At 39.2% G+C, this 15,207-nt stretch overlaps 1 protein-coding gene across 1 annotated transcript in view; it reads right to left on the bottom strand.

Moving 5' to 3' along the window:
• Positions 1–3,225: 3,225 nt before the first annotated feature.
• The window catches only part of LOC309669372 (LIM zinc-binding domain-containing Nebulette), a 271,330-nt gene continuing 259,348 nt past the window's right edge, over positions 3,226–15,207 (bottom strand). Inside the window, exons 6-7 of the mRNA XM_082480017.1 lie at positions 9,037–9,152; positions 3,226–3,435 (exon numbers count right to left, since the gene is read on the bottom strand). Of these exons, the coding sequence (XP_082336143.1) occupies positions 3,259–3,435; positions 9,037–9,152 (293 nt within the window). The 3' untranslated portion in view covers positions 3,226–3,258. The remainder of the gene's footprint in view (positions 3,436–9,036; positions 9,153–15,207) is intronic.

Here is a 15,207-nt window from a genome sequence, read left to right as displayed (position 1 = left end):
TTGCATCTTCTGTATTTCTAGAATGCTTAAAATGAGAATGTGTGAAATTCCAGCCTGAACTTTGGAACATCTTGGGAAATTTAGCTCCTTAAAAGTCATTTCCTTTCCCCAGAAAAATGTTGTCTACGGGAAGAAAGTACAGTGAGGGGAACATGCTGTGTTAAAAAGGAACATATACTTTAAAGGTGGCAAGACAGCATATAACATCTGTTCACCCCTGTACCCCACTGCATGTAACAGGCTCCAACATATGCCTTGTAAAACCTGTGCTGACACGATTTAGTTGCTGGCTTACTTTCCCTACCTTACGAATTTCAGATTTTAAAAAATATTTTTATAAGCGCACTCTGATAATTTTGGGCCATTGATAACATTGCTTAGAACGACGCTGCATAATGACACTAAAGTTTGTTTTCTATCAAAAAGCAGGAACCATTCCATATGAACACGAATTATTAAGCATATACAACATAAAATCCTGACTACATGAACGCGTAACTTAAAACAGATCTTAATCATTCTGCTGACACACCATTCTCAACAGAAATACAATTCACATACTGTTTTGTTTTCTTGACCTTTTTTATTTTGCAAATTGCTTTAGCTGCTTTGCCAGGCTAATAAATATTCAAAATTCATAAAGGAAATTTTAGTTCCACTGTTTAGCAAAACATAGTCCTCTAATGTCATCAAATTTTCTGATTTACTTTTCACTATACACACAGTGTTCAACACTGCAAACCGTCTCCTCACTTAGGAAGAATGCTAGTGTATTTATAGGTGGAGACTTTCTTTTCTATAAGTCACCAAAAATTGCAACTTGATGCAATATATCTATCCCCCAAATATTTCTTTTTATTTCTTTTCATTCGTATCTGGTTAACAAACTGACAACTTGTTTTTATTGTTGTCAGCATTACACAGCTAATAGAGCAGCACAGCAGCAAGCGACAGCCAATTCTGCCTCAGGCAGCATCAGAAAAATTTGCCAGGATTCCTCTCCTTGCTGTTGATGGGTGGTGGTGAAAAACAACAGAGAAGCAGACTGCTTGTTTCAGAGCCTCTAGCTCAGCTTACCACATCAGCCTTTTGAAAAAGCCATTTGACTTGCAAAGCTGGCTAATTTAATGTGGAAGTCACCAGTAATGCATAAGGGTCTACCGCAGCAGCAGCTCTATATGGGAAACTTTCAAGAATTTTAAATCAGGCAGCTGACAAGAAAGCACAGGCGATTGCACACTCATGGACATTGCTTAATTATTTTTTTTAATGCAATCATTCCATCCTGTTTGGCATCTGGGATCAGCCCCGTGTTAGCAACACCAAAAAAAATTGCATAAGCTTTCCAATTCCTAGTTGTATGCAAAAATAGACCTAGCAGGTATTTGCATCGACAACTTTCAGTTGACATAACAAATCCATGCCTGCCTTCCTTCTTTATTCTTTAAATAGATATTGCAGGCTTGATTACTTTGTGAAACGAGAAATACAAAATTGTCTATAAACTGTATATTTAATTCTACTTTTAAAACTTCAGAAATGGAAGGCGGCCAGCGCAGGCTCAACGTTCTGAGAGCTACTCCAAAATTAACTTCTCTAGCACATGGCTGATCACCACAAATTATACTATCAGCAAAAACATTTTCTCCCTTACACATGTATGCATCCACACGAGTAAGTTCCCACGTGAACCTTTAACTCTTTTGTCCTTCTTCCCAGAGTTTCTCCCGGGGCGGGAACGTGGCGCCCTCCTGGCACCCAGTCAAAGCAAAGCAGCTTCCCTGGGACCCAAGCCTGCTGACACAGCCCCTCTTAGGGGCCCGTCATGTCTCCAGGTATTTGGTCCTCTCCTCAGCCTCGCAGACTGACACCTGCATCCCGCAGTTCAGATCATAAGTTAACGGACACCAAATAGCTCTTGTGAAGGTTTGTCAGCAAAATATTTTCTCTGTTTTCTACGGATGGCTAAACTGAAGCACGATGGCATCGAGTATGTTGGACTACCGTTTGGTTAGTTTTCCCTTCAAGTGTCAGTTATGAGAAAGATTAAATCAGTAAAAGAAAACATAATATTTCTCCATCATTAATCATTTGGCAAACGTGCAGCCCACTGTTGGATCACCAAGATTTTTTGGAGGAAACGGAAGCAACGGGCCATTGAGCTGAAATACACTACAATAACCAGAGCTCTCCTCCACTCCCCAATGGAGGTGCAAGTATTTCTGCAGCAGGGGTGGGTACATTAGCTCATCAGCAAAGCAGCCATTAAGCGAGTTACCTGTGGTAAGAAGGAGGGACGTGACTGCAGGCGTCGTGTGACCGCACAGCACTGGGGCCTCACACGGGATATTTATTTACAGCAGCACAGCAGAAGGTAAAGGAACTAACAGGAAGTATTGGTTGTACATTGCCCTAATGGAAGCTTCTATTTAAACGCTAAGTACTATTAGGAGGAAACAGAAGAGTTGACAGGTTTTATACTCTAGATAGTCTCTGCAAGGAATTTTCTGTGGAAAAGATACCGCAGAACCGTGAATCCGGGCAAGGACCTAACTGATGGACTGGGATGCAAGCAAAACTGACAGACGAGGTCGCTGTTGGTAATCAGAGAAAATGGGTGATCCAGGAATAAATAATGTGGGCATCCAAGAGTCATGAAATTTTGCTGTGAAAATAGACCTGTTTGCTGTAAGGCTGCTGGGCAGTAGGGTTTTTTATTTGTTTCTTTACTAGCATATTACTTGTCATTATTTCAAATGATCGGATTATCTGCTCAACATTTTTATTTTTATTAGGATGCTAACTTCTCAAACATTAAACACCGCCCCAATAATTTGAAGATGTGTTCAAACTCAGTGTGTTAATCTCCTGTGACTTCAGAGTGCCATCAGAAGTGAATCGATTTTATGGTTGTTATTATAAAGAGAAATAATGTCTTTGAGGTGTAGGGAAAAGGTGTTTCCCCTTTACAGCTCATTGACTGAAATCTTTATAGGATTGGCAACACCAGGCTTCCGTATATGTTTTTGATTTTGAGGGAGCACTATTATAAGCAATGCTGTTTTCAAAGCTCTGAGCTTCTTGTTGATTCTTTATCTTTACTTTAAAGGACTCTAAATTGGCTTCTGAGTGAGAATGCAGACTGTTATAGCAGTGATAAAGTAATGAACATGTACTCTGAAAAGATTCCTCTGACTTTTTCTAAAAGGTTAGGTTTTGAGTAAATCATAATAAAGCTTAAAGGACTAGAGACAAAAATTAGTTAACGAACTCAATATAATTTGCTGGAAGCATTCCTGTTTTCCCAGTTCTCTGAACAGTACCATACATCCAGCCATCATCAATTGGTTGCACATTGATGATATAATCGCCATCCCTGAAGGAAACTTCATCTTCGTCTTGGGCACTGTAGTCATACATAGCTCTGTATGTTCTCTGTTGAAGAAAAGAAAACAAGGCTGTAAACTCTCAAGCCTAAACAGAGATAGATTCCTTTTCTTCTTTGCACAAAGAAAACGAAAACAGCAGGAAAAAGAACACGGGGAGCAAGTCAGAGAGAGAAATCACAATTTACCTATTGAAAAGAAACAGTACACCCTCCATCCTGTCAAATATACAATGAATACAGCCCCTTTCTCTGAGTATCAAAATAATTAATTTTGTGAACCTACATTGTCCAACGTCCTCATACAAACAGACTTCAAGTCATTCACTGCCTCTTGAAATATTCCAACTGTTGTTTCATATATTCACTAGTAACAGTTCATTACATCCAGCCATGGCTAGCTGTGTTTCTGCTCCTTATTTGCATGATTCCCAAATAGCTTCTCCTATGTCTTCACTACAGACAAGAAATACAGTCTTCATCCAGGTCATTAATTTTCCCATCTCACTGAATGTCCTTCATTTCATATGGATTTTACCCCAAATTAAGAATTAGGGTTATATTATTATTTAATGGGGGGGGGGGGGAAGACAAACAGGACTTCAAAAAGTCTGAAAAAATAGTTTTTATGAATACTTATTTTTGCATATTCAGAGAAAAGATTGATCTAACCAGAACACAAAGTCCTATCACTGTAAGCCAAGATTTCCATTTTCTTTCTGAAAGAGTATTTATTTCCACTCATAACCAATAAAATGCCATCATTTACTGGAATTCAAAGTGGATTTTCAAACTCGGTGGGAACAGTCTCCCCTTGTATCTTAACAGCAGAACAAAACTAGCTCATTTTAAAATTCCCAGGAGTACTTTCTTTTCCTTACCCTGTCTCTCAACAGCAGTCAAGAGCAGTTCAAGCATCACTGATAATATCCAATTTCTCTACCAGTAATTTTTGATATGTCACCACATCTAGCTGAATTTTTCTGGTACAATGATTTAAAGAGAAAAAAGGTAAAAACAGTCAATGTTTGAGTTAATGCCTAGTACTATTTTCTGAACCTTTTAAGAGACAGCAAACTTTGTTCTGCTTCCCAGCTGAGGAAAACAACTCCAGGTAAGTTTTATTCTATCTCATATATGGGGGGTTTTGAGGGTTTTTAATGAAATTATTTTCAGAATAGATGGAGATTTCTACACACACACACACTGAGTAGGCCATTTGTCACATTGGAAATGTGGGATCAACTAACCCAAACACTATAGGGCAACTCATTATTACTGCTCCCATGCTAGAAATACACTTTTTGTTGTGATTCTGCCTTTATCGTTGGTAGTGCAGATTAAACAGTACAGAGAAATCAATTCCTGGTTAAACACTGGAGACCACTACCTTTCTTGACAACCTTACTCTCAACTGTATTTGAGTCTTGCTCTGTATAACTGTTCTCTGCTGTGCCTTGTAACGTTGCCGCCTTACGGGCTGTGACCAAGAGTGATTTTCAACCAGAGGTATGTGGTTTCTTGGTGGTTCCTTAACATCTTCCAAGTGCATATGGAAGGTGACCAAAAAAAGCATCATTGTTTATGCACTACATCGAAGCAACCGATTGGGAGGGTTCTATCATCACTAAAAATTCCTTAAAGATTCAGAAACTAGAAAACTAGCAATCAGAAGACCCTAAGGAATGGTCTCTGCCTTTGAGAATCTTATTTTTTTCCAACTATTTCTACTGATCTCTCCACTGAGCCTTGAAACTAACTCAAAAAAAAAAAAAAAAAAAAAGAAAAATATGCTATTACAACAAGCTTAGCAGCAGTTAGTCCTTTAAACAATTTATTACAAAAAAAAAACCCTGTCAATCTAAGAGAAATGGTAGCAAGTCCATATGTGGCATAATGCAGAGAATGGATTTTCCTCTGAGCCATGCTTATATGTCCCCCTTAAATGGGCTAAGACTGGGGGAAAGAGATTAAATGTTTTATTAAACTAACATATAATTGTAAAAAAACAGAGAAGTTTTTGCTCACCCAGAAGGATGCTCACTCATCCTTAGAACATCACGGTACAGGACATACTACTGCTGTCTCCTTTAAGGCAGCTTGACTACATCACTGTGGCAGCACAGTTGTGGAGACAAGCTGGTAATTTCAAACTTTAAAAAAATTTATTAGGGCCCTAAATGCTGCAGAGAAACCTAAATTTATGGCCTTAGCACCTAATTAGGTGCTAAATGGCTGTCAGGAGAAATCTCCATAATAATCCTGTTAGTATTTAATGCCTAATTATCACTTCAGAGTGTAGTCTGGACTATATAATTGAGAATTACAATGCTTAAAGGACTCAAAGCAGGGATTTTTAAAATGCATTTTAGTGAATTATTCCTCTGTCAGTAGTGAGTTTAGTATGTACTGAGAGTACAGGAGGGTATAGGAAAAGGCTGGGGTTTTGTAAAACAGACAAATACTCTCTTATCTCCTATCTCCTCAAAGGTCTAACTTGCAGCTACTGCTTAGACAGAACAGTAAGTGTTGTGCATATGAAGAACTAAAGCCCTGCTGTCATATTCCCAGCTTCCCAGCCAGATGTGAGCCAACAGATGCATATTTCCACTTCAGCCACCAGTTTATACTTATTCAATGGATCTCTCCTTGCAAGGAGCAGTACCTGTTGCAGTGTCCTTCACATACAGCAGCTATCAAGGAAAGCAAACTTGCAACCTAGGTTTTGTTTTGCTATCACTTTTAGTTATTTAAAGGCTTGAGGACAGCCTCTGTTATTTTCCAAAGGGGCAACCAGCCTTCAGGGGTCTATTATAAAACATTCGGTACTGTGAGCTACAATTTAATTCAGCCCATTATGCAGAACTGCTCCTAGAAAGCGAGCGAAAGTTAAAAATCAGAAAACAATGCAATTCATCTGGAAAAAAAAAAATCTACCCAAAGACTGTGTTAGGATCATGCCTGATACAAAACAAAGCTCAAAATTAAATAAACCAAAACTTAGAAATTAGAAATTTTCTATTTCTCAATATAGGAACTTGGTGGACGTGATTATAAAAGGAACTTATGTCTTTTAGAGACCTTGATTTGATAACAACGCAACAAACCGGCTGAAAGCGGTAGGTTTTACTACAGCAGCTAACTCTCCAGTCATGCCCACCCTGACATAACCCACAGGATCTTAATCCCTCTCACCCTAGAGATGTCCTGGCACTTCGACACTGATGGGTGACTGTCACCTTCATTGCTTTTAGTTGTCTCAAAAACCGCTTATACTTTTGAGATCATTATTCAGGCTAGGATTTCTTTCTTCTGGTCTCCTCCCCCTCTTACTTTCTTCTCTTACTTCTTTCTTCCCTCTGCTTCTGCCTGGCTTACCCAGACAACACTGCACCTCTGGCAGTACTGCTCCAAGCCCAGAACCAAAGAGGCAACTGAAAGCAATGAACCTACCATTGTGTAAGTTTGTCAGATCTCCTATGGCATGTCCACACTGCGTTTTAAAAGCACTCCAAGGCTGCCACCAATCTTGAGTCTGTGCAAGTGACTACATTTAAACACATCCCCAACCAGGGGTTTCCCCCAGCACACTCTCAGAGCCCTCTGTATCAGCCCAGTAGCTGAGTGTAACATGCCCAGCACAGCTGGATGAGCTGCACAGGCTAGGGAAAAGATAGTCTTTTGATGTGAATTTGGAAAGACAAGGGAGCATGCCAGGTTTCTAGCTGCATCTGAGATGCCTCTTTTTGGAGCAGAATCATCGCCCCGGGGGTCATAAGATCACGCTCTGTCTTCTTCACCAGACTGGCAAGTTAGCAGTCGGCGCCAGGCCAGCAGTCCTTGATTTTCTCCCTCTGGAAATGTTTGGGGTTTATTGTCTTCAAGGAAACCCACTCAGTTTTCAACAGCAACAAGATCTGTTCAAACCATGACATTTGCTGTTTCCTTTTTCCCCATGATAAGCAGCTATTATCACTTAAAAGAATGCCAAATGACAACAGTTTCAGAAAAGGGATAAGAAATCCTGTTGAAAAGAGACACTCGGCCAATCCTTCATTTTTCAAATACTTTACCATCACTCCCTTCCCTTTCCTACTACCTTCTCATTCCCAATTCTGGAAGGAGAGGGAAATGATGATTCTTCAGATGATTGAAATGATATTGTTTCAACAGGCAGCCCACCAGGGAGGTAGATATATTAAGGAAATAGTAGCCGTCTACCTGCCCACATACCACCAAAGACTGCTAAGTGCATTTCAAGATCTGCAGGCATCTCTATTCTCGGTCTGCTGGATTTGAAGGCTGTTCGCTTTGCCCTGCACTGACTAGCAAATCTGCTGGCAAAGCCCAGGCTTCCAGGTCTCCCACTTTTTGGACTCTGGCCCTTTTGGAAAGCAGCCAGCTCCCCAAGTGCTTTGCCATATCCTTGTAAATTAACAGTTGATTCCAGCATCAACTGCCTCACAGCTGTCATGCAGGTGTCCAAAGAGTTTCTCGCAGGTATGTGGATCCCAGACTTCCCAGCAAGTGAGCCCCCGCAGCCCCCAAGCAGGTGAGAAACTGGCAAGCCTGAAAGCACCCAAACCTCACAGAACATCAAGATCTTTACAATATAAAACGCCATGGGCTTTCAGTCTTAAAGAAAAACACTAGTTTCAGCTAATCTTGAAAACAGTTTTTTTTCAGCTCAACAAGCTCTGACTTTTGTTCGTGATTAAACACTTCTTCATCTCTAAAAAAGTTGACAGAGATAGTAAATACACACCCATTCAAAATAATTTAAAATTCAAAATTACAAATCAACATTTTTAAGGTAAAAGGTGACTGAATCTGAACTATGAAATTTCTAGGCAGTGATATGAGAAAAAAAATATTATAACCATTAAAACTGAACCTTATATATAAAAAGTTCAAAAAGAAAAAAGAATCTCAATTTCCTAAAAAACCAAGCTGAATACCCATTCAGCTCTCATTTCATGATCAGTTACTTCTAAAACGAAATATTCACCCCAGCTTTACATTCCCATCCACCACAATTAATAACTTCATGGCTGGCCACGGTTTCACGATAAAGCTTCTTCTCAGTCACCCAGCACTATAACTTGATTTGGATCAGGCACGAGGGGGTGCATGACTGTTCTGTTGAATTGGAACGGGCACACCAATATGGAGTCTGGGGTAGCTTATACAAACAGAGATGAATAATACGGATAGGCACAAAGCCTACTGGTACAAAAGCAGCAAGTTAAAAAATTTGAAACAAATTTAAAACAACAGGGTGATCTTAAGAAATCAGTGGTTTTCATCCAACGCTAAGAGCCTGAATTCATCACAGAGCATAACATCAAAGCTCAACTCGTGAGATACTGCCCACACATTTACTATTTGTTTTAAGCAGGTAGAAGAGTCAGTTATTTCTCTGCCTTCTGGAGATCATAAATGATTTTTTTTTTAATGCATTCTGACACAAAAGTTCTTGTCATTGCCCTCAGTCACTTAACATGAGGACTGTCACTTACATTTAGGACTGGGACACTCAAATAGTCCAACTGTAGAACTCAAGAGGACCAATTCACTCATATTCAAGAGGTTTCACAATAGCTGATGGAGTTGCTTACCAAATAAAATCGTTCTTTAAATCCAATACTCACCAGACCTGCTGAATGAGGCTGTGAATGCATGGACCTCATGGATGACATACTGGTCTGGTGCATGTATCCATATCCTTGGGACTGGCTTTGCTGATAGGCCCCAGGGAGAACAGGGGCTGTGTGTTAAAGACATACAGACACGTTAATTACGTTTAAAAAAAAAGTCTTTATCTAGCATTTTGTAGAAACTGTAGATTATTTGCATTGTAAATAACAAGTCCTCGGTATGAAACAGTTCAGAATGATTTCCACATACACCATAAGGCTTTTCATAGGTTGAATTAGATATAAATGTAGCCAAAGCTATATATATATATATCCAAAAATATATATCCAAAATATATAAAAAAATATATAAAATATATATCCAAAAATATATAGCCAAAGATATATATATCCACAAATACTCTCAAGGTTAGTTGGAAGGAAAAGCTTAATGTACCTTAAGAAGTCTGACCATAAAAAGGTGTACAAAAGCTTGAGATACCACAGACTCAATTCTGATACTGCCATAGATGACGCACTAAATATCATGTGCCATAAACTGCCATTTTTTAAGGAAAGATTGCTTAAAAAATGTTATATACTAGTATAGTTTTTAAATGTTTCAGTAGAAATACTCTGCAATTGTTTACTCATTGCAAACTAAGTCTTATTTATTTGACTATGAACAAAGAAGGAATGTGATTCACTGGAAGAAACATGTGTAAAAAAGTGAGCCCGCAGTTGTGTTTCTAAGTTTATTCTGATTCTATTAATATTCTTAGCCAAACACAGAGATCAATGGTTACTTAAATATTTCCAAGTCCACCTTTTTCTGTAACTTCCTCTTACCACAAAACTGTTCCATCTCTTTGACACATATTTTATTCACGTTATTTTAACAATTACATTATTTTAACAATTCTGTACGCTAATCACTAATATGTTGACTTTTATTGTACCAAGAGCTGCTGAAAGAGTTAATACAACCAACAAGGACTCCCTATCTCTATTGCTTACTAGGAAAGCATTCATAAACCTTCCATATCTGCTCAAACACCTTACTTCAGCAACAGGCCGAAATTCGAAAAGATTCAGAAAGGAGCAAAGCTAATGTAGGATTTAATGGGGTTCACAATGTATGGAAGGACCCAGCACTCGTAGAAATGAAAAGACATGGAAGCAGCAAACCTCCATTCAAAAAAAATAATTTCAAGAAGAATTCATATTTTCAGTAACCATACTGTGTCCTTATCTGCTTTTTGATCAGGACAATAAATGTATGTGAAAAAAGATCAGTGAGAAATTGTTTGCTGAAGTATTTCTGAAAGAAAAGTCCACCTTGTGCTTTCAGCAAGGTGTTTTACCTATCCTACTTCCCCAGCTACCAAAATCATTCAGCAAAGGTTTTTCTTAAAACATCCATTTAGTTTCAGTTAGCATATTCAAAGGCACTAATTATGTAATTACACTTTTGGATGTTACTTTTTGCTCTACTTGTAAAGATAAGTAATGCTATATATTCAACTAGGGTTCTTCTGATTTAGAAAACATGTTTCAAACTATTGTAATGAATAGATTGCTTTGTTAAGTGAGTGAAATTAAAGTGATACACAGTCAGATGTAACACCGGAACACGATGAATAATGGATGTTTTAGAAGTGCCAAGTTCATTCTAATGACATATGAGTACAAAGACATTTTAAAGCAGTTTAATCATCAGAGAATTGCTGCTCGTTAACATGTTCACAGGATTATCATGCATTAAGTGAATAGTCCTAAGTAGTTCATCAAATAATTTATGTTTCAGTGTTGTTACAAGCTATTTCTACATGACCAGATGTAGCCCTTCATGAGAAAATAGAGAAAAACATAGTTTAATCAAAGGTTGTATGATCAAGCCCGAATGAATATATTTTGCCTAATTCACTACCAGCAGAAACGTAGGTCAGTTCACAAAAGCCAACAGGGTCTCACCTCCTCGTACCAGCAGTAAATTGGTTATGTGGGTTGAAAACTAAACACAGCTTGAACTTCATAACTTAATAGGAAGTAGTATCTTAAGGCGACAGCCCCCTGCCTGCTCTGCAGCAACAAAGGGCTGGTAGCTCTTCCCTGGTCCCTGGCAGGAGCAGAGCCCCTCAGAGTCCCTTTCTTCTTCCTAAGAGAAGCGAAGATGTTGGTAGAAACTTTTTACTCTTGATTCCTTCTCCCCAAAACAGATCTTTCTCAATTCCTACCAATCATCCCTTGTCAGCGTAAGGTAGCGAGCCTACTGACGGTCAGCTTCATTATAGCCTCCAAATCGACAGGCTTAGTTTGGGAAGGATAACCCACGCCGCCCGCCTCTGTGACAACTGTCAGCAGCAGGTCTGAGACGTGCTTTCCTCTTCTGCAATCAGCCTCTCGCAAGCTGAGAGAATTCTGTCAAACTGTCTCAGCAAACCTGTTTGCTAATTTACCTGCAGGAATGGAAACCGTAAGCTCAGGCAAATAAAGCATTTCTTCCAAAGCAGGAGAAAATTTGGGAAGTGTTAGAAGCATTAGAAAAAGATTCTATACAAACAAAAAGAATTTCTAGGATTAGCTTTGCTAGTTATCTTCTAGTCCTTTAATTAGGTATCATATATATGAGCATATATATCAGTGCTGAAGACACTCGATTGAATAATTCCACCCTCTTTTCCAATTAAAAGAATACTGTAGTAGGGCTGCAAAAAACAATCAACGGTTTTTAACCATTTTTTTACAAAAAAATACTTAAGAAAACTCCAGATGGTTGTCTATTTGGAATATAATTTGGGAATCACATAAATAAGCAGATTAGTGAAGAGACAACGGAGCTGACCCGTGTTTCTGGTGATAGCCAGATAATTCAGGGTGAGATTAAATGATGCAGAGAAAGAGTTTGACTTTTCTTCATCATCATCACCCATAGTTAACTGCAATCTTTTGGCTCACACCAAAGTATAAAGTTCTATAACATCATTGACTGCAGCAGCAGCAAAAGCAATGGTTTTAGTTAACCTAAGGGAACAATAAAGCACAGTGGTGGAACATGAAATTCATTTAGCTGAAGCCAGATTTATTGGCGAGGGAGCTGAGGGCTGACCATTGCTCCCAGAAGTACAGGTGGATGGTTTTTCTTGTTGCATTAAGACTTTACCAGATGCATTCTGATGTCTCAAAACTTATTTTTTTCTTGTCCCATTTACCAAGCAAGCCAGATGTTCATTTTAAATTATCTACTTGAAGAAATTTATCATATATCTCTTACTATATCTTTATAGGCTTCCCCAGAGGAAAGAGAGAGCAAACTGAATGAACATGATAAAAAGCAAGCAGAGAGGAAGCCTCCAAGAGAAAGAAGAAGCTGGAAGAATGATAGTGAGTATCAACTTGCTGCAGCAGACAATGGGGTCTGCAGAGTGTGTACCGATCAGGACATGCTTCGAGAAGGACTGGGAAAGAAAAAGGTCAGACTGCGGAAACAGGAAAGGAATAATTAAGAGAGTATTGTATAACTACAAGGTTAAAAAAAGTTTATGCTGAAAAGAAAAGTCATTTAAAGGGTAGGGTCCAAGATATATTTTATCAAAACCATACTTAAATTCTCTTTCATTCTTTTGTACAGCAGAACCTTGACAATCCGTGCTAAAACAATATATCCCCAACTGCTAACTACTGCACTTTTGCCATGTACTGCAATACATGCCGTTTACTGGACCAGATGTAAAATAACAATCACTTTATTTACCTCTTACAGACATCACGCAGTTTTATGCATTTATTTCACTTCATATTTTGATGCTATCTCAATCCACGGTTTCACTACTAAGACTTCAGAGAACTCACAAAGCATATTGCAACATTTTGTAATAACAACATGAGAGAGCAGGAAGTAAAAAGAAAGATTATTATTATTATTATTATATCCTTAATTCTAGTGTCTGTAAGACACTAGAAATCAAACTGGAGATTTTCTGAGGAGCACAAAAGTGTCAACAGAGCCAGAATACAGCATCACCATACGTCTTTGTGTTACTGCCACTATGATTAGCTCCCCTGAAACAGACGAAGCTGCTTATGGGAACTACGTTGCTCCACATATTTTGAAGTCCTTCTCTTCTTTTGCCTTGCTGCTGCCGTATTTTCCACAGGTTGCAACATCTAGAGCAGGCCTCATGGCCTTACTTTAGAAGATCTCTCCCATAGCTTTCAGTTCCTTCTGTCTGTTGCCCTTCCCGTAGAAATTATTCAGCAATGTCCCACGCAGGAGAAAATATTGTCAAGGTAGTGATGCAATAACACGTGGGGAAGTGTAGCTCCAGAGTACACTTCTGGGGTATTCAGGAAAACCCCATGTGTTGTTCGTGTGGTCGGGTCACTGCCCAAACTGCACAACCCCCCTGACCACTTCCCAGTCCAAGTTACAAGGATACATAGCCAAAGAAATACAGCCTTAGGGCAAAACTGTCATTGCTCTGCTGAAGCTGGTGGATAATTACAACTGATACCTTTTTAAAGCCTTCTCCAGAAAGTGTAACTCTGCTTTATTTTTTTTATTTCTATCACTTCCCCAGATGTTGGCTGCTGCATCATTGAAATAATTAAAGCGATTTGGGTTGGAAGAGACCTCTCGAATTAATATAGTCCATCCCTCATTTAAAATCAGGGCCAAAGCTGCAGTTAGGCTGGGTTTCCTCAGGCCTGGGATGGAGCTTTCACTACATTTATTTGGGCAACCATACACCTTATTATTCCTCCTGTTTATTTTCCATGCTGTGCATATTCCTGTACAAGCTCTTGAGGTGAGCTCAGCCCAGCATTGTGTTAACCATACAAGCATCTTGAGAAAGAGTTTTAGGGAGACATTTGAAGGTTAACACATTAATTCTGGAGAAATTCACATCCTCCCCAAGGACAAACATCAGGATAAACGGAACATAGTTGTTGTCAACCAAGAGTTTAATGAGCATTGTAAGGAAGGCGTGTATCACAAACTGATCAGAAACAAGAATCTTGATCCTTTGGCAGCAAGTAAGGCAGGATAGATATGATGAGCATAGGATGTGAAAGACAAAAAGAGAAGAAAAGTAACTTGACTGCTATGACAGATGAGCTTTTAGCAGGCTTTTAAAGATGAAGTGCTAAACATCATTCTCTGCTAAAGTTAACAGCATTGGAAGAACTCAGCAGGAGTCATGAGGTGATACATCTCAAAGAGGCTATAGGCAGTCCATCCCTGATTCCCACTACATAGCTGAGGCTGACGCTCCATGAGCTGGCTGAGGCAATCTAACACTCCTACCACCCTTTCCCTTCCTCTCAGACGGGTTGTTTTCCTGCTGGCTTGGTGAGCTAAGTCAGCTCAGCAAGGGATCAAACAGCGACAGATGCAGTGTAAGGAAGGAGGCAGGACCACGTACCCAAGGCTACAGGCAGCAGAAGGCAGCAAACTGATCAGCTCCGCTCTCCCAAGGTATGCACCCCGCAAGCACCTCACTTCTGTGCAAGCCCCCTCTGAGTTCAAACCACAAAAGAGCTGAGCTTATCACAGATGCTTCCCTCCAGATGTTCCATCATCCAGCTCCAAATAATGCATCCCATGTAAGGCAAAATGCTCCTGTGTGCTAGCACGGGGCATGCACTGCTCAACTACCTGTATCCTAAATCTCCACAGTATTTGAAAAAAGTCATAGTGAAAGTTTAGAGAAGATTAAGCCTAATGCAGCCAGCAAGAGCTGTTACTAAAAACAGATATCAGAGAACTTAAAAGACTTTAATAAGTCTGCAAGTTCTGCCCAGAGATAGAGACGGTGAAGAGGTTGAGATGAGGTACTGAACTCTGCAGCATCCCCACGGTACAGAGCAAGGGGATAGTCTCTAAAGGACATGATAAAAAAGCAGTCCCAGGGGTAGAGAGAACAAACAGAAGAATACAGATATGTTAGATACAGGTAACATTAGTAAAACCTCAGTAATAATTTTCCAGTGCAGGACTGATTGCCAAGAATGCCCCTGTCCGAAATTGGGATGAAAAGAAAAGAAAATATTAAAGGTTCATGCAAAAAGAAATTTTAACTATCAGGTAAAGAAACAATTTTATACCAAACATTTCAAAAGTTCTAGCTTTAATTTTTATAATTTTCAATGTTTATTATAATTTATGCGACTCTTTAAAACTAA

The sequence above is a fragment of the Vanellus vanellus genome (genome assembly GCF_965231255.1).
Source record: "Vanellus vanellus genome assembly, chromosome: 2".
Lineage (NCBI taxonomy): Eukaryota > Metazoa > Chordata > Aves > Charadriiformes > Charadriidae > Vanellus > Vanellus vanellus.
This window is presented reverse-complemented; position numbering and strand designations above follow the sequence as displayed.